Source organism: Enhydra lutris, unplaced genomic scaffold (genome assembly GCF_002288905.1).
Source record: "Enhydra lutris kenyoni isolate GAN:26980312 unplaced genomic scaffold, ASM228890v2 scaffoldscaffold62, whole genome shotgun sequence".
NCBI classification, from domain to species: domain Eukaryota; kingdom Metazoa; phylum Chordata; class Mammalia; order Carnivora; family Mustelidae; genus Enhydra; species Enhydra lutris.
Genome location: NW_019154146.1, coordinates 14,603,903 through 14,628,583, shown reverse-complemented (window position 1 = coordinate 14,628,583; position 24,681 = coordinate 14,603,903). Strand labels below are relative to the sequence as shown.

At 38.3% G+C, this 24,681-nt stretch overlaps 1 protein-coding gene across 1 annotated transcript in view; it reads right to left on the bottom strand.

The window, feature by feature from the left end:
• The window catches only part of LOC111158654 (nesprin-1-like), a 229,526-nt gene extending 205,125 nt beyond the window's left edge, over positions 1 to 24,401 (bottom strand). Inside the window, exon 1 of the mRNA XM_022520845.1 lies at positions 24,142 to 24,401. Within this exon, the coding sequence (XP_022376553.1) occupies positions 24,142 to 24,208 (67 nt within the window). The 5' untranslated portion in view covers positions 24,209 to 24,401. The remainder of the gene's footprint in view (positions 1 to 24,141) is intronic.
• Positions 24,402 to 24,681: the final 280 nt, after the last annotated feature.

Genomic DNA, 24,681 nt, shown 5'->3' with positions numbered 1-24,681 from the left:
TCCATAACCAATGCCATTGAGATCTCTGGAAGGGGCAACCAAAGGAAATGAAAGACAGCAGCCTAAGCTAGGTAGGAAAACCACAGCAGGGTAAGGATGCAAATGCTTTCCTTTGCCAAAGCACAAAGAACCCAGAGATACAGTCCGGCTGAATAGCTCCAAAGTGAAGATGAATTGCAAACCATGAGCAGAGGGGCACCTTGGACACTAACCTGAAGTCATGACCTGAAGTGACTTGAGAGTCACTAAACTTAGCAGTAGTTCCAGTAGGAATGGAATTTAAACAGTGCTAAGAGAAATGGTTCTATGTAGTGAGATCTAAGCAGTAAGCAATGCGAGGACATCTCAAAACGGAGTGTGCATGTGTGGTTACTGATTCCATACTGGCCCCTTTATGATTAGTCACCGGCTGTTTGCAGCAAGCTACTCATACCTTGGAAATTCATCTCCAGGGCTCACTGGCCACTTTCATTTGTCCCGGATTGTCTTATCCTTTGACTCCTACTCATTTTAGTCAACGCCGAAGTGGGCAGCCAGCAGCTTGGAAATAAGATACTCAGTGGTTCGCCTCCACCTTCCATTCCTCCACCAGCCCAACTCCCTCATCCCTCAGCTTGAGAAAAATGTGGACATATCTGTACGAAGCGAAGAAGGAAGGCACTGTTAATTAGTACTTTCCATGGGCCCAAGTTGCTCACTTTCTCATTTAAAAACAGATCACATCTGGTCATATGCATGTTTGTTATTTTCCATCCTTTTTGGAACAAGTAGGATATAAATAAAGATCCCTCATGATCTGAAACTAGACCTAGAGCTGTTTTATTCTTTTGTGAATACCTGTCCTGTGTGAAGTAGGTAATATTTGGAAGGGAGGGAGGACAGAGTCTTACTGTAGGAGCTCATTTGGAGAGAGAGGCGCTCCTTTGCAGCCATTAACCAGCAGCCCAGGAACAAAATCCAAGTAAATATGACACAGGTCTGAGTGCAGTGGTGCCGCGGCAGGGCCCGCAGGGAAGACGAGCCGTGGGTTTCAGACCAGAGCAACTACCCTGCAGGTGAAGCAATCACTGCCAGGAAGATGAGGCGAGACGTTAGCATCTTGGCGCCTATTTTCATGACTTCTCACAACTTCTCACTCCCACTCACAGCCTAAAACGGAGAGCTCAGACAGTTGTCTGGGTGATTCAAGGAAACAGAAAATAAAACTCCAATACCTCAATGGCCTATGGATTGCATTGGAGTTGGAGACTTTTTTGGCCAACGTCCTTGATTTCAACGTGCCATTCGGCATGAGGACGAACTTCAGTTTTATTACAACACAGGTCGTGTTCTTTTGCAAAAGCATTTGTGCCCTTTTAAATGACACACTGTTGAAGGCTCTGCCCTTAGCTACATGCGAATCAGTCCGATAGAAGGAAAGGAAGCATCAGCTCCTGACAGAAATGTCCTCTCAGAAGTTCCTGTTTAAAGGGGATGCAGATGGCAGCACTACTTGGTCCAGGTTAGGTAGTTTGACTATACCTGAAGAAAATGTTTGGGGACGTCATTGAAAAAATACTCCATAAGTTCAAAAGCGGGGGGGCACCTAGGTGGCTCAGTGGGTTAAAGCCTCTGCCTTCGGCTCAGGTCATGATCTCAGGGTCCTGGGATCGAGCCCTGCATCGGGATCTCTGCTCAGCGGGAAGCCTGCTCGCGCCCCCCAACCCCTCGCCCCGCCTGCTTCTCTGCCTACTTGTGATCTCTATCAAATAAATAAATAAAATCTTTAAAAAAATACTCCATAAGTAATGGGAAATTTATCCTAACCTATGTTCAAACTTTAAATCCCTGATAATGATTATTAGAGTCTCACAATCTCATTTTTTTGGGAAACTTGTTCATTGAAAATTATTATAAACCTGATTCTTAAAGGTCATAAACTATCTCATATTCAGTCAATGTTTCTTAAAGTAAAATTCAATGCAGAAAGTATCCTGTTTTAAGGGGTTTTCAATCTTATCTAAAATAGTGAAAAACTAGATACAGTAGATTAGTTAAACCAACAGCAGGGCTTACCTAAAATAGAATGGTACTTAACCATTCGATGTCAATGTAGATTTGTATTTATTAATGTGTGAAGATGTGCACATTTATATCACTCCATTAAAAAAAAAGCAGAATAGAACAGCATTCATAGTGAAAACACTTTCTTTCATTTGTATGTGTGTACACTGAAAAACACTTGGGGGGATGTCCACCAAAATTTTTATTCTTTCCTCCCTCCCTCCTTCCCTCCCTCCCTTCCTTCCTTCCTTCCTTCCTATCATCTATCTGTCTATGTATTATCTCTTCTCTCTCTGTCTCTCCATCTATGTAGTGGTATTGGAAAGACTACCACTTTATTCTTTATACTTTTCTATGTTGGTTGAATTTGAATAAACATATATTTGTATAATTTGGGACAATGAAGCTATTTAAACTTTGGAAAAAAATTCAGAAACCTATCTAATACATTCTTTGGTTAATGTCACGGAATGCTGAAAAACAATCACTACAGTTCACGAAGAATATTTTCGCTTAAATACAGACATCTTACTAGTTTTCCATTTGGATTCATTTCTTTTAGCCTATGTGGCTAAAAAGTAATGATAAAATCTATTTCCTAGGCATCACATTTTCTATGTTAAATTATTAAATAGCTTACAGCAATGAAGAACTGGACTCATGTTTCCTTCCTTAAACCAGAAACACTTGGTACTTCAAAGCACTGATTGTCCTTGAAATGTAAAGGGAGTGTCTAATGTTCTGCATCAATAATCTGACCCACATTAGAAGCTATTTTGGACAACAGGAAATAGTTTTCTTTATCAAACATATAAAGCAAGTTTGCCAAGAACAAATGCATTACAGCACTTCATTTCAGTGGTCTACACTTAAGTCTGATTCAACTTTTCTCTTTTAAAACCCCACTTTTTGAGGCATCAGTAACTGAGCAAATTAAAACCAGCTCTAGGTTGAAACTGCACAGAGCTTTCTGGGAAGAAAGGCTCTCCAAATAGTTTGAACACAGGAACAATTTTACTTTTCTAAAAGCAGATGTTTGAAGATATTTTTATGGTTGGGATTAAGGCTTAGGGCTTTTACTAATTCAAAAAGGTTTTTTTTTGTTTTGTTTTTTGTTTTAATTATTGTTGGAGCTATGTGTGTTCATACAGTAGTGCCCTGTTGTAAATAAAGCCATGGTAGCATGTGCTATTCAACCAGTCCATACCTTCCCCAAACCAAAGTTAAAACATGAAGTTAAGGAAAGTAATAATGACAATTATTATTGCTAAGTATCTTGGACATGGAACAAAAGCCCACTTGCCTTGGTATAATGAAGAATAGGTTAAGATTACGGATGCACTGTGGGGAAGAAAGTGAACCTCCTTTAACCCTCCATCTTCACAGTCTGTGGCTTGGCAGTGCTTGGAGAGAAGGAGCCACAGTTTGTTGTCTAAGACCTAATGGCCCATCTGGAGTGTGACAAGAAGGGGAGCTCATTGGCAGTTCTGTCAGAATGTGGCCTAGTTCTGAAAACCTGGCATGAGAATTAACATGAGGAAAGGCCAGTGCCCAAGCTGGAGCCCAAGCACAGCGGTAGCCAGGGAGGCTCCTGGGACTGTCTGGAACTAGCGCGGGAGGCACCTCAACCAACCTCCATCAGGTCCTCTGGCCCTGTCCAGGGTGACTCACTGCAAAATTCAATCATGGCTACAACCTAGTCACTCGTTTTGGAAGTCCCGAAGGACCAGAATACCATTGTCAGAGTTAGATCCCTTATGTTTAGCTCAGTATCTAGAACACAGGAGGCGTTCAATTTATATTTGCTGTAGGAATGGATTATCTGCCAGATTGTCACCCATTAACACATTTCACAACAAAAGATGACATAAATGCAAATAAAAGAATCAATCACATAACAGCTTTTTAGAAGAAAAAGTATCCTTGAGAACAGCATTATATTTTAATCTACAGCCTAACAGTTAATATTGATTAGTTGAAGTGACCACAGCAAGTAAGTTGTACCTACAGAGAAATCTTTGCAACAGCCCATTGAAGCAGTTGAAAAACAAACTGATGAGCTAAAGATCCCTCTTTTCCTCCCCACAAATCTCCTTCTCTCTGAATTGACTAACACCATTCAACAAATATTTAGTGAACATTCACCATATTTTGCAAAGTTGAAAAGATATTGGCGATGCCCTCAACAGCTCCAACTCTTTGTAATAAGTGCTCTAATTAGAGGTGAATACAAAGTACATAACTTTATATAAACTAAGCACACACTAAGTACAAATCTTGCTTTTCAACTTAAAACAGAGCCAAAAAGGCAATATTTAATAATAAACCCATATAATTTTATCACAAGGGGAAAAATTCCATAAAATTTCATAACTCTGGAGAGATTCAGTTAGTCTAGGTTCTGGTCCTATTTTACCTCAACTAAATGCACAACTTTGCATAGGTCATTTAATTTTTAGGAATCTCAATTATTTATCCTTAAAATTAGAATTAAACAAGTTGATCATTTGGGATTTTTTCCTCAAAAATTATGAGATTCTGTAAGTCTTCCAGAACACTTAGATTTTGACCATTAAGTATCAATTAGGAAATCTAAAAAAATACAGATATTATAATGGGCAATAGTTAAATAGCCAAAGTTGGATTTTTACTATAACTGCCATCTTCCAAATATTTATAGGTATTTAATAAAGTTTTATGCAACCATTGCTATCATTATATTGAACTCATACAAGTATATATTTTTTAAAGATTTTATTTATTTGAGAGAGAGACAGAGAGAGTGACAGAGATAGCGAGAAAGAGCATGAGCAGGGAGGAGAGGGAGAAGCAGACTCTCCACTTAGTGGGGAGCTGAGGCAGGGCTCCATTCCTGGACCCTGGGATCATGACTGAGCAAAAGCAGATGCTTAACCAACTGAACCACCCAGGCATCCCCACACAAGTATCTTTAAGACTCAATATTCTTATAAAACTATTCTTTTTGAAAGTACAAAGTATCAAAAGGAGAGACTATACAGAGCTTTAAAATACATCGGCGGGGGCGGTGGGGGTTGCCTGGGTGGCTCAGTGGGTTAAGCCTCTGTCTTCAGCTCGGGTCATGGTCTCAGGGTCCTGGGACCAACCCCTCCATCGGGCTGTCTGCTCAGCAGAGAGCCTGCTTCCCCCTTTCTCTCTGCCTCTCTGCCCACTTGTGATCTCTCTTTCTGTCAAGTAAATAAATAAAATCTTAAAAAAAAAAATACATCGGAAATAGCTTTCTTTTTTTATCTGATTACTGTTGTGCTTGTGAGGGTTATTATTTTGAAAAGGAGCCATTTTATCTCAAAGGTGAGACACATGTATTTAACAGAAAACAAGTATAAAACCAAACAGAAACTGTTAAAGGGTGCTAGCTGTATACATGTTTCTGGTCAAATTTAAAGATGCTTTGTATTAATTTACTTAAGTCATTAATTATGCATTGGTGTAGGTACCAGAATTACATAAAGTATTGTAACACTAGAATGCAAAATGACCTCAAAATATCTGACTCTTCCTGTAGGAGACCCAGGAACTCGGCAATGCTTTTCACGGCCAAGTGTTTTAACACCTTTTGACTTGTAAACACAAGAGCAATAGGGCATTGGCCCTCTTTAAGGATTTTCCACAACTTCACTGAATAAGATGAAGTCAAGACAAAAAATTTCCCCCAAATCTTTTTGTATACCATATATCACATTTCTCATGAATTTGACTATAGTGTTATTATTTATAAGGACAGAGAAATTAAAGGGATATAAGTAGCTTGAATATTTCTAGAAATAAGAAAAATAACTACTAGTTTCTCATGATGATTATTTAGTATGACCTAAGTGTTTTTGGTAGAAAACTGGCTATGAAAATAATTAATATTCAAAGTGGTCTTTTCTTTGGTGCAATGTATGAGCAAATTCAATTCACTAAGAGACCATGGATTTGTTTTTGTGAGAAGTTATTTTGAACCCAGAAAGATAAGGTTGTAAGTGATAGAAAGGTCCCCTGGCCCCCATTGTGTTAACCCAGGGAGCAGTTGACTAGTAGTACCAGTAGTGCCTGAGGACTAGCTTTGTGTTGAGCTGAGGAAGAAAGACAGTCCTCTTCTTTTCTCCTGCTTTTTATACATGACTGATCCCTGATACAATTTTGAGATAGCTGAGGGCTGTCTGATATTCGCTTCCTCTCTTCATCCTTTTCCACCTCTTAATTTCCCTTTCATGATGGCCCTAAATCCTTAGGGCCTCAAGGTTTCCGAAGTCTCATCTATTCGTGCCAGCCTCACTGGTGTGTGACTTAACTATTGCACAGGGCTCTGCGCTAAGATGGGCCCTACACATGGCTTAATGATTTGCTGCTTATTAATTATTCTTAACAACTGTTGAACAAGGGGCCACACAGTTTTATTTTAAGATTTTAAGCTGGGCCAAAATTTAAAAAAATCACGTAGCCATTTTTGCCTCCTATCCACAATGATCCAGTGACCACCAGCAACTGTGAAAAAGAATAACCTTGAAGGAATATGCAGTAATGTATGAATATCGAGTCAGCCCTCAATTCTGTTAGAGACTGGAATTCCTCAAAAACCTACTTACGACTTTTGCTTGTCACTTTACTGCTCTAGAACTCTGTTACTTCATCTACAAAATAAAGAACATCAAATGATGCACTCTAAGTCCCCTTCCAATCTAAACCACACTCCCCTATATAAAACAAACAAAACAAAACAAAACAAAAAAACAACTAAGTGTTTTCAACAAAGGCAGAGTCAAAGATTACATGAAAATATGGGGCATCTGGGTGGCTCAGTGGGTTAAAGCCTCTGCCTTCGGCTCAGGTCATGATCTCAGGGTCCTGGGATGGAGCCCCACATCAGGCTCTCTGCTTGGCAGGGATCTGCTCCCCGCCCCACCCCACCTGCCACCTGCCACCACCTGCCTCTCTGCCTACTTGTGATCTCTGTCTGTCAAATAAATAAATAAAATCTTTAAGAAAAAAAGAAAATAATTTGGGCCACTCAACAGTCTGCCACCCTGGTCAATTAATTCCAACTCCATGTTTTTGGGGAAATTTAATTTATTCATCAAACATGTACTTACTATCATCATATCTATCACCTAGTGTATAAATTTTTCATTAACTATCACATCACTCCAGTAAGACTACAGCCCCATGAGGATAAGAACTTTGTACATGCTCACATCAGTAGGCAGAGGACTTGGACACAGTAGACACCCAAAACACATTTGTTAAATGCACGAATGTACACTTGAATGAACGGAGTACCTACTAAATGTTAAGGTTTCATGTTCAGTACTGGGTATCCAAAGTCGAGTAAGACAAGAGCCCCTACCTCAAGATTCTAATAATCAAATGGGACACAGAAAGAAAAAAAAAAACCATCAGCTGATGTAATCAATACTTTTATAAAAGCATGTTCAGAGCACAAAGAAGAAATCCTTTTAATATGACTGGTGGTGCTGGGGCAGGCTTCACAGTGGAGGCAATGTTTGAGCTGGGTCTTAAGCCCGAGTAAAAGCCCAGGTAAGTAAAAAAGGAAAAGAGGGGCTGTTGTGGAGGACATGAAAAGACATGGAAGTGAAATCAGAGTCAGCTTGAGCAGAACTAGAAGCAGTTCAGAGTGACTGAGACACCACGATTTAATCAGTGGAGGATGATCCCGAAGACAGAAGACTAAAAGGAGCCAGATGATAGAGATCCTTTTTGAGTGATGAATTTATCTTCAAGGTTTTGATGATTCATTGTAGGCTTTTAAACAGGGAAAAGGGGCCGCCTGGGTGGCTCAGTGGGTTAATCCTCTGCCTTCAGCTCAGATCATGATCCCGGGGTCTTGGGATCAAGCCCCGCATTGGGCTCTCTGCTCCGTGGGGAGCCTGCTTCCCCCTCTCTCTCTGCCTGCCTCTCTGCCTACTTGTGATCTCTGTCAAATAAATAAAATCTTAAAAAAAAAAAAAACAGGGAAAAGAACACAATCGGAGTTACATTTTGAAAGATCTCTCTTGTTACAATATCAAGGGTACAGTCTAATTTAATACACAGTTTCTGGGTAAGAAGTCTACATTTGCTGTTTACTATTGAGGCAATGAATGCTCCTATCAACCACGGCGGGGTAAAACGAGATAACCTATGAGAACTCTGAGAAAAGTGAAGGAGCTGAAAACATTGGCCATGAGTACGTAACTATTTTAATTCTTGGCAAAATGAACACTGTGGTTCATAAAATAATAATAACAGTAACAAAAACAAAGACACAAGATCGGTCCTGGAAATCTAAAGCGTCTTCCCAAATTAGTAAACAACTCAGTAGTACAATAAAGAATAAACAGATAAAAGGGATTCAAAGTGCCATGTGAATAATGTTGGTGACACATGAGGAGAAAGTAAGCAAAAGAATGGAGAACAATTGTGAAATTCAAGGTAAATAATTTTTTTAAACATGGGTGGAGACCAGTGTTTACTAAACATGAAAGATTAATATCAGTAAAGGAAGGAATTGTTTGTTTTTGATGCAAAAGGTCATTCTGAACAATGAAAAAAAAAAGACATAAGTTACCATAGAAACCATTTTAAAAATACTGAAGCAAACTTCACTATATCTAAGGAATTCAAAATCTTACATAAATCATTTGGACTAGACCCTATTTGAGGCAGTCACCAAATTTTCCTTCTCCCAGATATTTCCATTCATTTATTTAAATAGAAACAAACAAAAAGTTACGATTTGCTTATTCTCAGCATTATGACAAAGCTGCATCTATTCTTATATGGTGTCTTCTTACTTGTTCAAATAAGTGCATGTTTCCTGACTACCTGTGAGTAATAATTGCTTAATTAAATGAGAGAGTGTCATGCATTGAACAGGAACTCTGTATTTAGGGTGAATACCATGTAAAGAATGCATCAATAGTCTCATCAGCACCAATTAGAAAGAAAATAAAAGAAAAAAATAATTACTCAGAACATGAACTGTTTTTTGTAAGGCTCTTAAGATACAGGAGGGATTTATCACATGAAAATTTTTTTTAAGATTTTATTTAGTTAGTTGAGATGGTGAGAGTGAGCATGGGGAGGGGCAGAGGAAGAGGGAGAAGCAGACTTCCCGTTGAGCAGGGAGCCTGATACGGGGCTCGATCCTAGGCTCGATCAGGACCTGAGCTAGAGGAGCTGCTTAACCAACTGAGGCACCCAGGTGCCCCATCACATGAAATTTAGAGTCTAGTATTTTTCTCCCTTTATGGGTAACTATCGCCCTAAATATACACTAATGGAACTAAAGTTCATGGGCACCAGTGTGGTCTTCATCCTTGCCAGAGGTTACCCCAAGGCCCCAGTCGGATCCAACAAAAGTGGGGTTAAAGAACTAACCAGTACTGCAAGTTTCCCTCAATACAAATGTAATTTTCCCAAATTCAGGTACAGTACTTTGGGGAAGGGTAGCATTCTACTCTCGATGGAGAGAAAATCTGAGTCCTCAGTATGTTTCAGAAAATCCAAATACTTATAATGCCATGCTTTCTCGGTTCTTTTCAAGAAAGTATGCCCTGGAGAAACTAATTAAACAATGACAAAAACAATGAAAATACATGACACTGACTCCAAGAGATTTTCTCCAAAACACGAGAAGAATGTTATTAATTTTATTATGTGGAAAGAACCTTGAAAAATATGTCAAGGGGTGCAGGTGGAAATGTGTGAGGGGAGGAAGTACACAAGGAATGAAGGCGTTGAGATGCAACACTCACACATAAAATGGCATCAGTGGAAGCACTGTTCTCATGAGGACCATCTGTCAGTTCACAGCAGGGCCCCTGCTCCATACGAATGGAGGACTTATTAGGGTCATAGGGAGAGACATTTTATTCTTAGGATGCATTTCTGATTGGGCTCTACATGAAGTACAGATTTATATTTAATAAATTCTTAAGGAATTGCTCCTATCCAATTAACTTCCAAGAATTTTGCAAGTCTTTCTGGGAAATGCACAGGACTATTATTTTACTCCTTCAGAAATGAATTTGAAACTATATGCACAAGTACTTGGCTCACTCAGCCCTGATATTTATATATATAAGCACATAATCTTTTTTTAGACCATAAACATTTGGAAGCAGGAACATATCAAGAATGTTAACAGCATTAACACACACTTGATCACTCCCTCCTTGAACTCTTCTCTTGGCTTCCAGATCTTCCTTCTCTCCTCTTTTTCTTACCACATAGGCTGCAGCTTCTTGGTCTCTTCTGTGGGACTCTCCTCCTTCCCTTACCACTAATGGTTGATGCTTTGTGTTCCAAACCTTTTTTTCCTACATCCTTGTTCTCTGGGTGGTGTCAATCAACTGCACAGCTTTAAATTCTACCTGTGTGCTGAGGATCTCCAAATGTTTCCTCCAGCTGTGTCCTCTCCCTCGATCTCTACAGTCATATATACCCAGCTACTTTCTGGGCTATCTGACAGCCTTCTAAAATGTAACACACCCCAAAAAAGCTTTCGGTTTTCCTCAACCCTATTCCCAACAGTCATTTGTCATCTCATTTCAAAATGAAAAATGAGGGGGCCAACTTTTTTCCTCTCTCTCATACACCACCTCCAATCCAGGAGCACATTATTTCAGATTTACTTTCAAAATATATCTAGATTTTTACTGCTTCTCTCCCCATCCACTGTTTAACATCTAGTCCACGCCACTCTAATCTCTTTTGTGACTTACCCAAATTATCCCCCTCCTGGTGGCCCTGCTTCCACCACGGAAAAACAATATGATATTACGTATTTATACTGTATTCACTCAACAAGTACTTATGGAGTATCCACATTGAAATGCACTGCCTAGTCAATGTGTAGGGCACTGATCTGAATTTGACCCAATTTCTGCCTTCAAGGTGATTGTATTCTGAGTGGGTGGGTTAGCCACAGACATGTAACATAATGTGAAGCAATACTAGATAATTTCAGTAAAAATGCTATAAAGTGCAAAAGGGATTTAGACAGAAATTCTGATTATATCAGCAATAGAGCCTTCCTGGAGGAGGCTGAATTTAAGTCAACCCTTGCAGGTAAGTCAAGTTTTAGGAGCAATCAACAGAGCTCATTTCTGGAAGTGCCCCAGAAGGACAGAGAAGAGTCAGGGCATCTTGAGAGCATTTCACGTCACGGAATTTGGCATCAATCTAGGGATAAGTAGGGGAGCTAGAGGAGACAAATGTTGTGCAGTTAAGATGAAGTTTGAATAAGGAAGCCAAGTCAAGAAATTGGGACATTAATAGAGAGGTCAAGAAGTGAAGGAAGATTTTCATCACAGAAGTAATAAAATTAAGTGGTATTTTAAGAAGAATGAATTTGAAAGCAATGTGTAGGAATGCTTTATGTTCTACCTGTAGGCCTCAGATACTCTTATATTTAGGCGTCTGCTACACACTCTATCAAGAGCAATGAAGTACACCCACACTGCATATTTAAATATATTTACACATATAATACATAATTTTTGAATTAACTTGATTTACATTTGACTAGTTGACATAAATTTAGAATTTGTAAACCTCTGTTAATTTTGATTTAGCAGTTTTCTTTTTCTATCTGAGAGCTAATACTTGTGCAGGCCTTTGAAAATCCCGAAAGCCTCTGGCACTTTCTCCATGATGTGCAATAGATAAAATGGCTCTGAAAATAGAAAGGCTTGAAGGACAGGGTATTATTCAAATGTAAATACTTCAATGCATTTAAAAGTAATATGAACATGTAATATACCATTAGGAAGGAAAAAATATTTTTAAAGCATTCAAGTTAAAAAGCAACACATAATAAGCACTGGTTGTTTTGCTTTTAATTAATTAATTTATTAGCGAGAGAGAGAACATTTCAGCCAAGGGAGGGGCAAAGAGACAGGGAGAGAGAAAATCCTCAAGCCAACTCCCCACTTGGCATTGAGGCAGGGCTCAATCCCAGAACCCTGAGATCATGACCTGAGCCAAAATCAAAAGTCGGACACTTAACTGACTGAGCCACTCAGGCACCCCATAAGAGCTGGTTGTTATATGTAAGCGATGAATCACTAAATTCTATATCTGAAACCAATTTTACCATAAACGTCAACTAACTAGAATTTAAACAAAAACTAGGGGAAAAAAGGGAATAAAACAGATAAATGAGTAGAGGGTATGGGAACCGAGAACTGACATAAGCGAAAAATGGAAGACATAAGATAAAAAAAGTTTTTTTGTTTTTTTTAAAACTTATTTAATTTATTTTTTAGAGATAGAGTGTGTGTGAGCAGGGGGAGGGGCAGAAGAAGATGAAAACATAGAATCTGAAGTAGACTCCCCACTGAGCACGGAGCTTGATCTCATGATCCTGAGATCATGACTTGAGCCAAAATCGAGAGTCAGACACTTAACTGATGAGCTACCCAGGAGCCACAAGGTAAAAATGTTATTTAAATGTTAATAAAATTAAATGAGGAAAAAAGCAAAGCAAAAAAACACACACATCTGAGAGGTCAACATGGGAAACTGTTCAGGTTTTATATGTGTCCTTACACTGATTTTATGGTCAGAAATCAAGTTTAATTAAAAATAAAACTCAGATAAAAAATTTCTTTTAAAGAGGGCAAGTAAAGTAGGACTCAGTTTGGTTTTTTTTTCCCCCTTTGCTTTTACATGTGTCCTAATTTCATTTTCAACTCACTAATTTAGGGATTATGAATTATCCATTTATTCATTAAATATTTATTTAACCATGATATTCCAAAATATAAATAAATGATCATTGTCTTGTGCTGAGTTTTGCTTAATATTTAAACCTGAGGGACTAGCATACAACATTCATTACAGGAAGAAAGATTAAAGCAAAAAGAGAATTTCAGTCTAAATACAATAGATGGATTTTTGACAATATTTTGAGGTTTAATAAGAAGAGTCATTAAGTCAGAGCAATAAAATTTAGAACTTAATCTCTCAAAGCACTCTAAAAAAATCCCAGAATCATCATAAAGGGTGAGCCTTTCCTTTCCCAATGCTTATTTCATGTTAAATTAAAGGGGAGGAGTTAAGATGCCAGAGTAGCTGGGGGCCCTGACGTTGCCTCACCCTTCAAACATAACTAGATCAACATCAGATCATTTTGAACAATGAAGAAATCGATCTGAGGATTAAGGAAGCAATCTGCACAATTGGAGGAAAAGAACATAACAGATGTGAGGTTCAGAAATGTAAACTGGGGGCAAGAAAAGCTGCGGTGCCACAGAGGAGAGGGAGCCCTTTTCACGGAAAGAAGTCAGGGAGAGAGAAAGGAAGCAGGAGAGAGATCAGCATGTAGGGTTCAAGCAAGATGCCACAGTGTGGGGCTACCCTGGGTTGTACTGAGAGAGAATGCTCCCCATCCTGGAGCACACTTGGAAGAGGGTATATTGCCTCTCTAAGGACAAGAGGCCCACTGGGCACCAGTGTGTAGCCCTAGAATAGAAGGGGACAGAGGTGCATGCACAGGGCAGATAACGTGGTTACAGTTTTTTGCTATGTTTCACTGTAGACCGCAGGTACCTGCGCAGTCATGCAACAGTTTTTCTGAGATAGAATGGTGCCAGGCGCAGTGCTGTGAGGCTCTTCTCTCAAGGAAGGAATAAGGTCCATGCCTTCCTGGGTTATTTAAGATTCGGAGTTTTGAACCCAGCGGTTGGCCAGAGATAAAACACAGGAGAACTGTGACACCAGGCCCCAGTTGGGCCCCAGATGGCCTGGGCACAGACAAGTTGAGGGCATGGATCTAATGAAAGCCTGAGACACAGCAGGGGAGAATGTTTGGTTTTCTGTGAGGGCCTCCTGAACATCAGGGGCTGTGAGTTTCCCTCCACTGGGACGAGAATGCCGGGTGACACCATCTTCCACCCCTTCCTCCACCAAGCCCACCAGCATAGTCAGACTTAGGAGAGAAACACAGTGCCTCCAGTGGAGGCTGGGGTCCTTTACACCAAACTCCACCTCCTTCCACACTGCAGGGGCATCTTTACTAGGGCAGGTCTGACTGTGAGCCAGCACATCAGGCCTCTCCCTCAGAAGACCATCACAGGCCCCACCACAGGTACCAAGTCTACTGATCACAGAGTATTCCAAACCAGTAGCTTCGGTTCTGGTGGAAATAGGACCAAGCTTTTTGTTGTTGTTGTTTTTGTAATTATTTTTTAAATTTAATTTTATTTCTTTTTTCTTTGGAATCAGGCTTACAGTTTTTTGTTTATCTGTTTTGCCTATCTGTTTGTTTGCTTTTCTGTTCCTTTTCTCTCTTGGATTGGGTTTTTTCTCCCTCCAGGCTTACCTTAACAAACAAATCAAAGCACACCTAGTTAAAGATCCAAACATTCCCCATTGTAAGTAAGGAGGAACTCTGCAGAGGACTGCCTCTGGGAAAGAGCAGTGAAAATACATTAACAGTGAGCACACAGCACCCACCAGAAACACTTTCTGAAGCACCAGGCCCTAGATAGTGTATGACTCCTTAATATATTATTCTCAGGAGCAGGAAACATAACAAGCTTCCATAACACGCAAAAGACAGAAACCTAGACATAATGACAAGATGGAGGAATTCTCCACAAAAGAAAGATCTAGAAGAAATCACAGCTAGGGGTTTGCATAAAACAGATATAAGCAATATATATGAACAGGAATTTAGAACAAGATTCATAAGAATACTAGCTAGGCTTGAAAGAAGAATAGAAGACACCAGAGAAACCCTAGCTACAGAGATAAAAGACCTAAAAACTAGTCAGGCCAAAATAAAAAAATGCTATGACTGAGATGCAAAACTGACTGGATGTAATCACAACAAGGATGGAAGAAGCAGAGGAACAAATAGGTAAAACAGAAGATAGAATTATGGAAAATAATAAAGCTGAAAAGAAGAGGGAAAGAAAACTCAGATCACAAATATAGACTGAGGGGACTCAGTGATTCCACAAAACACAATAATATCTGTATCATAGGAGTCCCAGAAGAAGAAGAGCAGGAAAAAAAGTCAGAAAGTTTATTTGAACAAATTATAGCTGAAAACTTCCCTACTATGGGGAAAGAAACAGTCATCGAGTCCAAAAGACACAGAGAATTCCCCTCAAAATCAACAAAAACAGAGCAACACCAAGACACAGCATAGTAAAATTCACAAAATACAAAGATAAAGAGAAAATTCTCAAAACACCTAGGGACACATAACCCTTAATCTACAAGGCTAGACACATAGGTTGACAAAAGACCTGTCCACAGAAACTTAGCAGGCTGGAAGAGAGTGGCATGATATATTCAACTTGTTGAATTGGAAAAATATGCAGCCAAAAATACTATATTCAACAAAGATGTCATTCAGAATAGAAGGAGAGATAAAGAGGTTCCAAGACAAGCAAAAACTAAAGGAGTTCGTGAACACTAAACCAGATCTGCAAGATTTATTAAAAGATACCCTTTGAGTAGGAGAGACCAAAAGCAACAAAGACTAGAAGGGAACAGAGACAAACTATAGGAACAGCAACTTTACAGGTAATATAATGGCACTAAATTCCTATCTGTCAATTATTACTCTGAATGTAAATGGACTAAATATTCCAATCAAAATACATAGGGTTATCAGAATGGGTTAAAAAAAAAAAAGACCCATCAATATGTTGCTTATAAGAGACTCATTTTAGACCCAAAGACAACTCCATATTGAAATTCAGTGAGTGGAGAACTATCTATCATGCTAATGGATATCAAAAGAAAGCTAGAGCAGCAATACTTATATCAGACAAACTAGATTTTAAACCAAAGACTGTAATAAGAGATGAAGATAAGCACTATATGATAATAAAGGAGTTTATCCAATAGATCTTAACAATTGTAAGTTTTTATGTCTCCAACTTGGAGCAGCCAAATATATAAATCAATTAAAACAAACATAAAGAAACTCATTGATAATATGATAATGGGGGGGGGGGACTTTAACAACCCCACTCACAGCAATGTACAGATCATCTAAGCAGAAGATTGACAAAGAAATAATGGCTTTGAATGGCACACTGGACCAGGTGGACATCCTAAAGCAGCAGAATACACATTCTTTTTAAGTGCACGTGGAACACTGTCCAGAATACATCACACACTGGGTCACAAACCAGGACAACCAATACAAAAAGACTGAGTCTATATCATGCATATTTTCAGACCATAGCACTATGAAACGTGAAGTCAATCACAAGAAAAAATTTGGAAAGACCACAAATACATGGAGATTTAAGAATATCCTACTAAAGGGGCACCTGGGTGGCTCAGCCAGTTATGTATCTGCCTTCAGTTCGGGTCATGATCCCAGAGTTCTGGGATCGATCCCCACATTGGGGGGTCCCTACTCAGTGGGGAGTCTGCTTCTCCTTCTTCCTCTGATGCTCCCCCTGCTTGTGCTCTCTCACTCTCTCTCTGTAAAATAAATACATAAAATCTTTTAAAAAAAAGGAACATTCAATAAAAAATGAATGGGTTAACCAGAAAATTAAAGATAAAATTAAAAAAATACATGAAAGCAAATGAAAATGAACACACCATAGTCCAAAACCTTTGGGACACAGTAAAGGTGGTCCTAAGGGAAGTATGTAACAATATAGGCCTTCCTCAAGAAGAAGTCTCAAATACAACTTAATGTTACACCTAAAGAAACTAGAAAAAGAACAGCAAATAAGCCTAAAGCTATCAGAAGAAGAGAAATAATTAAGATTAGAGCAGAAATAAATGACAGGGATTTAAAAAACCCAGTAGAACAAATCAACAAAACTAAAAGTTGGTTCTTTGAAAGAATTAAAAAAACTGATATACTCCTAGCCAGACTTATCAAAAAGAAAAAAGAAAGGACCCAAGTAGATAAAATCACAAATGAAAGAGGAGAGATTGTAATCAACACAGCAGAAATACAAACAATTAGAATTTTATGAGCAATTACATGCCAACAAATTGGGTAATCTGGAAGAAATACATATATAGGAGCATATAAACCACCAAAACTGAAACACAAAGAAATAGAAAATTTGAGCAGACCCATAACCAGTAAAGAAACTGAATCAGTAATCAAGGTCTCCCAACAAACAAGAGTCCAGCACTGGATGGCTTCCCAGAGGAATTTTACCAAACATATAAAGAAGAATTAATACTTATTCTTCTGAAGCTCTTCCAAAAAAAATAGAAGTGGAAAGAAAACTTCTAAACTTATTCTATGTGCCCATGATTACCTTGATTACAAAACCAGACAAAGACCCCACTAAAAAGGAGAATTATGGGCTAAAATCCCTGATGAACATGGAGGCAAAAATTCTCAACAAGATACTAACTAGTTAATCAAATCCAACAGTGCATTAAAAGGATTATTCACCACGATCAAGTGGGATTCATTTCTGGGCTGCAGGGGGTGTTTCACTATCTGAAAATCAACATGATACAACACATTAATAAAAGAAAGGAAAAGAACCACATGATCCTCTCAGTAGATGCAGAAAAAGCATTTGACAAAATACAGCATCAGCTCTTGGTAAACACCCTAAAGAAATTAGGGATAGAGGAAACATATCTCAATATCATAAAAGCTATATATGAAAATCCCATAGTAAATATCATTCTCAACAGGGGAAAAACACAGTTTTCCCCTAAGGTCAGGAACATATCAGGGATGTCCACTCTCACCACTGTTGTTCAATATAGTACTGGAAGTCCTAGCCTCAGAAATCAGACAATGAAAAGAAATAAAGGCATCCAAATCAGCAAGGAAGAAATCAAACTTTCATTATTTGAAGATTAATGACATTCTATGTAGAAAACCCAAAGACTCCACCAGAAAATTGCTAGAACTCATACATGAATTAAAAAAAATTGCAAGATACAAAATAAATATAAATAAATTTGTTGCATTTCTATACATAAATTATGAAGCAGCAGAAAGAGATATCAAGGAATCAATCTCATTTATAATTGCACCAAAAACCATAAGATACCTAGGAATAAACCTAACAAAGAGATAAAAGTTCTGTATACTCAAAACAATAGAACACTTATGAAAGAAACTGAAGAAGATACAAGGAAATGGAAAAATATTCCATGCTCATAGATTTGAAGAGCAAATATTATTAAAATGTCTAACTGGCCAAAGCAATCTGCACATTCAATGCAATCTTGGTCAAAATAACACCAGCATTTTTCACAGAACTGGAACAATCATAAAATTTGTATGGAGCCAGAAAAGACCCTGAATAGCCAAGGTAATGTTGAAAAAGAAAATCAAACTGGGAGGCATCACAGTCCCAGACTTCAAGCTGTATTACAAAGCTGTAATCATCAAGATAGTATGGTACTGGCACAAAAACAGACACATTGGTCAATGGAACAGAACAGAGAACTCAGAAATGGACTCTCAACTGTATTACCAACTAATTTGCAACAAAGCAGGAAAGAACATCTAGTGGAAAAAAGACAGTTTCTCCAACAAATGGTGTTAGAAAAACTGGACAGTGACATGCAGAAGAATAAAACTGGCTCACCGTATTACATCATACACAAAAATAAATTCAAAATGGATGAAAGACCTAAATGTAAGACAGGAAACCATTAAAATACTAGAGCAGAACACAGGGAGCAACCTCTTTGACCTTGGCCACAGGGATTGATTACCAGACATGTCTCTAGAGGCAGGGGAAACAAAAGCAAAATGAACTACTGGGACCTCATCAAGATAAAAAGCTTCTGCACAGTGAAGGAAACAATCAACAGAACTAAAAGGGAACCTATGGAATGGAAGAAGATATTTGCAAATGACATATTGAATAAAGGCTAATATCCAGAATCTATAAGGAACTAGTCAAAATCAACACCCTGAAAATAAACAATCCAATTAAGAAATGGGCAGAAGACATGAACAGGTATTTCTCCAAAGAAGACTCAAAAATGGCCAACAGACATATGAAAATATGCTCAGCATCGCTCAGCATTTGGGAAATATAAATCAAAACCACAATGAGATACCACCTCTCACCTATCAAAATGGCAAAAATTAACAACTCAGGAAACAACAGATGTTAGCAAGGATGCAGGGGTAAGGAAACCATCATGCTCTGTTTTTGGGAACATAAACTGGTGCAACCACTCTGGAAAACAGTATAGAGTTTCCTCAAAAAGTTAAAAATTGAACTACCCTATGACCCAGCAAATGCATTACTAGATAATTACCCAAAGCATACAAAAATGCTGATTCAAAGGGACACATGCACCCCAGTGTTTACAGCAGCACTATCAAACACAGCCAAATTATGGAAAGAGATCAAATGTCCATTGACTGATGAATGTATAAAGAAAATGTAGTATAGACAGATAGATAGACAGACAGATATAGTGGAATATTACTCAGCCATCAAAAAAAGAATGAGATCTTTCCATTTGTGACAATTTGGATGGAACAGAGAGTATTATGCTAAGTGAATTAAGTCAGCCAGAGAAAGACAAATACCATATGATTTCACTCATATGTGGAATTTGAGAAACAAAACAGAAGAACATAGTGGAAGGAAAGGAAAAATATTAAAATTAGATAAAAACAGAGAAGGAGGCAAACCATAAAAGATCCTAATTATTAAGAACAAACAGGATTGCGAGAGGGGAGGCAGGTGGGGAATACACTAAATGGGTGATGGGCTTTAAGGAGGGTACTTATTGGGATGAGTACTGGGTGTTGTATGTAAGTGATGAGTCATTAAATTCTACTCCTAAAACCAATACTACACTATATGTTAACTAAACTGAATTAAAATTTAAAAAATTTAAAATACCAAAAATATCTCACTATTTATTATTACTGATTCTACTTTTCAGTTAACCTTTCTGTTAGTCTGAGGTTTTCTTTTACAGTATAATGGCTTTATAGGAAATATTATATTTAACCAAAAGAATTTAAAGTTGGTCACAAAAGGAATTTTAGAGGGAGGCCATGATTATCTTTTACTTTTCTTTTCTTTTTTTTTTTTTTAAAGATTTTATTTATTCATTTGACAGACAGAGATCACAAGTAGGCAGAGAGGCAGGCAGAGAGAGAGAGAGGAGGAAGCAGGCTCCCTGCTGAGCAGAGAGCCCAATGTGGGGCTCAATCCCAGGACTCTGGGATCATGACCCGAGCTGAAGGCAGTGGCTTTAACCCACTGAGCCACCCAGGCGCCCCTGATTATCTTTTACTGAGCAGTTAGCAAACTTCTTGGGTATATCTCCAACAGTACATATTCATCCCTTTTCTCATTTCTTTTTCTTTGAATTGATTCACAGATTTAAAAATAAAAACTCGACTTATAGTCAATAATCCTCCTTTTTTATCCAAGTAATCTCTATATGACACAGTTGTATGCCCATTTTGAACCTTTTCACTCTATAAGACTGCATGGATACTGCTCTATCTTACAAACATTTAAATATGTTAATTTAAAAATCCTTAAACTTTGACAGATTATCTTCAAATGAAAAAAATGAAGAAAATTTATTTGACAAAAGCTACTCAACAAATCTTTTATAAGCAGATGTTATGTAGCAACATGATGAAATTTACAAAGTTATTGTCAGTATCCTAAAGAAATTTATAATCTTAGGAGTTCAGACATTCATTTTTTTTCTGATATGACTAAAAACTAAAGGCACTCCATAAGCCACCATGAAATGGGTCCCCATAGCCTTTAAAGAGCATTTAAAATTTTAATACTCCTGTATTATTCTATTGCCTTGTATTTGCTTTTAAGGTTATATTTAAATTGATGAAAGTTACAGAAACATTCATTATTCTTAAGAGCAAATGAAACTGCATTGCAGTCGGCCTGCTCATCCATAATTCAGAATCCCAGCCTAAAACATTATGCTCAAACAAGCACAAATATTGGCAAAGGTGAAATATTGAACTGCTACAGTAGCAGCTAAATCACGAAGCAATCTGTGTGTGCTTCAATTCCCTAGCAGCAGAAATAAAAATTAAAAGCAGAAAAACAGTCAACAATTATGGTTGTAAACCAAATAAGCAAGAGAGCAAAGCCAAGCTGCTGCTATTCAAAGCTACATGATTTTTATTAATTATACACAGATCTGATATGACAAGAAAACCCAAGGCGTAGTGGGGGGGGGGGGACATTAGTTGCTTGGATTATCACTCTAAGCAAAGAAAAGGGGATTCTAGAAGAATGTTCTTATGGATTTGAACTTTGCAAACAGCAACTCTGATTCTATTTAAGGTAACAGATTTCTCCTCAAACACATTCCCTCATTTGTCACAATTATCTGGGCAATAATGGCAGCCCTCCATTTATTAGCACCACGGTCACTGGTTTGGAGGTTCTAGCAGGCAAGAAGAATCACTAAATACTTTCGACAGAAAACAGGTCTCTTCTGTCCAGGGAGGTTGACTCTTGTTTGGACTCCAAGCATCAGTAGGATACACAATGAGGAGTGAGATGCACGGGAGACACAGACCTAGCCAGCTGAATCATCACAAGCAACCCAGCAGATCTATATGCCGAAAGATAGAGCCACCAGATCTCTTTCACTTCTACGATGTGTTTCCACCGCTGTAGGCTAGACCCACTGCATCTTAGGGCAGTGCAGACCTTATACTCTGTTGCCTTATATATATAACACATATATATAACATATATATATATACATATAAAATAACTGATGCTAAAAACTAATGATAAATATCTAGTGCTCATTAATTTGTCTTCTATTGAATGATTAAAGTTTATTGTTCTAGTTAGTCAGATAGCCTTTGACATGTTATAATTCTTTCTTTTACTAGAAAGGGGAAAGTAATACAGTGAGTATAGTCACTTTATTATATAATAAAATTACTAGTTTTAGTTGGCATGTAATATATAAAACCATTAACATTTGTTCTCAAATCTGCATGGCTAGAAAAAATTGCAACAAATTATCAAGCTTATGCCTCCTAATCTGCTTTTCTTCCATGACCATTTGAACACCTCACCAGATGACACTATTTATGATTTTTAAAGGAACTTTTATCATCATCTCACTGATCTTGAAACAATCCAGAGTGAGAACAGAGCACATTTTAAAAATAGGGTCCCAAAATGCCCAGATGTTGCATAGGACATCCACTGTCACAGTCCAGATTTGGGAGGGGAGTGGGGCTCCCGTGTTTTCCCCCACTCCACATACCTTTCAAGAAAAACCACTTATCTATACATTACAGAAAATAATAAAACACTAAGGCATCAGTCCTCTTCCCGCTCCTCTTATGCCAACCACTACCTTAGTAAAAAAAATTTCATTCAAATCAAAATAAGAATAAAGAGTAAGCTATTCATAGAATCATAATCTGATTCTGAATTTTTTTCAAATTTAGTCTCTACAATTTTGTTTTATGGTGTGTGTATGTGTGTGTTATATATATATGTTACCCAGAAATTTTTCACATTTAATAGACTCAAAGGAAAATCTGTTTTATTACCTAATTATCTCCCCCACAGTTTTGTAAGGGACTTGCTAGGCTCCTTCTTATCATTTCATAAATGAGGTCACTGAGGCACAAAATGGTTCAGGAGTTTGTGCCCAGGAAGCAGCAAAGACAGACACAGACAGAAAAATGGTACTCTACATTCTGAATTCATTCGATCTCCCCAAATAAAGATGTACAACTTCAGTTGGAGACCCTTGGCATTGTGTAGACCCAATCAGAGGGTTTTTGTTTTGTTTTGTTTTGTTTTTTTTAGCCTACTGAGGAGGTCTGTGCCCACATATTCAGCAAGGATCTGATCTTTCGTCCCACCAGGCTCTTTCTGGCATGACAATGAGGTCTTCCAACAATAAATGTGAAAGAAGCACCACTGGAACTAAAGCATCAAAAATCAGCCCAAGACAATCAACCAAAATGAGCAGGATCCTTGTGATTACAGAAGTTTCAGTGAAATTAGTGGTCCCTGGTCAGACATGAAGAAACTCCCTGGCTTTCTATAGCTGAGAGCACGCCCTGGGCTGTGACTATCCACATTCTCATCTGTATTTGAAAGTCAAGAGTCCTTCACTGGAAATGACCGCTATGCACATCAAATACATTGTAAAGCCGAGAAAGTGGGACTGTTAGAGATTAATATGATGGCTGTGGTGCCAAACCACAATGATCACTTGCTGGAAAGACGAGAAAAACAACAAGCCAAGTGTAGCATTACTTTTAAGCTCTCTTGACAAAGACTAGAAAAGAACCCTGTTAAATCTGGCTATTTTTGTCTCTAAAAATATACTTCTGAAGCTGGGGAGAGACAGCATTAGGGTGGTGACAAGGAAGCGATATTTTCATACTCTGACAGATGATTATTTCTATGGTTTAAGGAATATACATGTTTAAATACATGTTTAATTCATAATGATGTTATTAATTGCATAATTTATTCATTACAGAATTAATCCATAAGCTGTCAGAACATTTCAGGGCTAATTCTCTTCTAGAACATCATTTGCTGTTAGAGAAAAAACAGTGGTGGGGAAGGTGGTTCCCGTCCATACGCTGCCCCTCACTGTTAGTCTTGTCATGTCATAAACCCTCTGGGCCTCATTGCCTGATTTTCCTTAAAGACTTTCTAGATCTTGTAGGGCTTTCTAGCTGGGATAAGTAAACTACTGGTTGACTTATTTGACCAGAGTGTACAATCTTTGTCACCATCATCATAACCTTGTGCATGGTCACAGTGTGGAATCGTCCTTGGTGACTGAAGGGCAGTTTGACCATCACTGAATTCCCAACAGGGCACTGACTAACCGTCAAGGTCACACTAATGCAGACGCCAAGCTAAACAGAGAGCTCGATTTTTGTCTTTTTGCAACATGAAAAAGCACCTGAAAAGAGCAAGGACTAGTCTGAAAACACTAGGAAAAGAGACATCACCTTGTGATTCCTTGCAGTCTCCTAAAATGGAAATAAAGTGCAAGCAAATTGAAAAGACCTTGAGTGAAGCTGGTATTTGACCTTTAAGATGTACTTAAAAATACAAAACCAGTCTCGACAGCTCTGCCCCTTACCTTGCAGTCTTTGCATCACGTTGGCAATGTCCCGAGGAGACCGTGAGGCCGTCCTAGAAGCCGCCATGGTGCTTCCTGCAGCATGAAACCCTGACCAGAGACTCTTCCCCCAGGGCGCAGGCGCAGCACACCACTCAGGGAAACGTGCCCGGCCTCCCTGGATCTATAGGGTTGCACGTGAATCCCGCGCACTTGCAGCAGCGAGCGAGGGGTCAGCGCTTCCAAAGACTGGACCCCCTTTTCTTTTCCTTCTTTTATTTTAAGACTTTTCTGTTAAGTGAACTCAGGTACCTGGAAAACAAACAGAAAAGGTACGATATTTTATTAAAAATCTACATAGATCCCCCTAATGTTAAAAAGAAAACTATTTCTCTTCAGTTTTAATAGATGATTTATTACCAAGTGAAACATGTATAAAGTACTTGGCAAATGCTAGGAGTCTTTAGAGCTGACAAAATACACGAGACATATATAAAAAGATGGTTACTGAGAAAGAAATATTCCCTTATTACATGTTTTCTTTTTTTAAGATTTTATTTA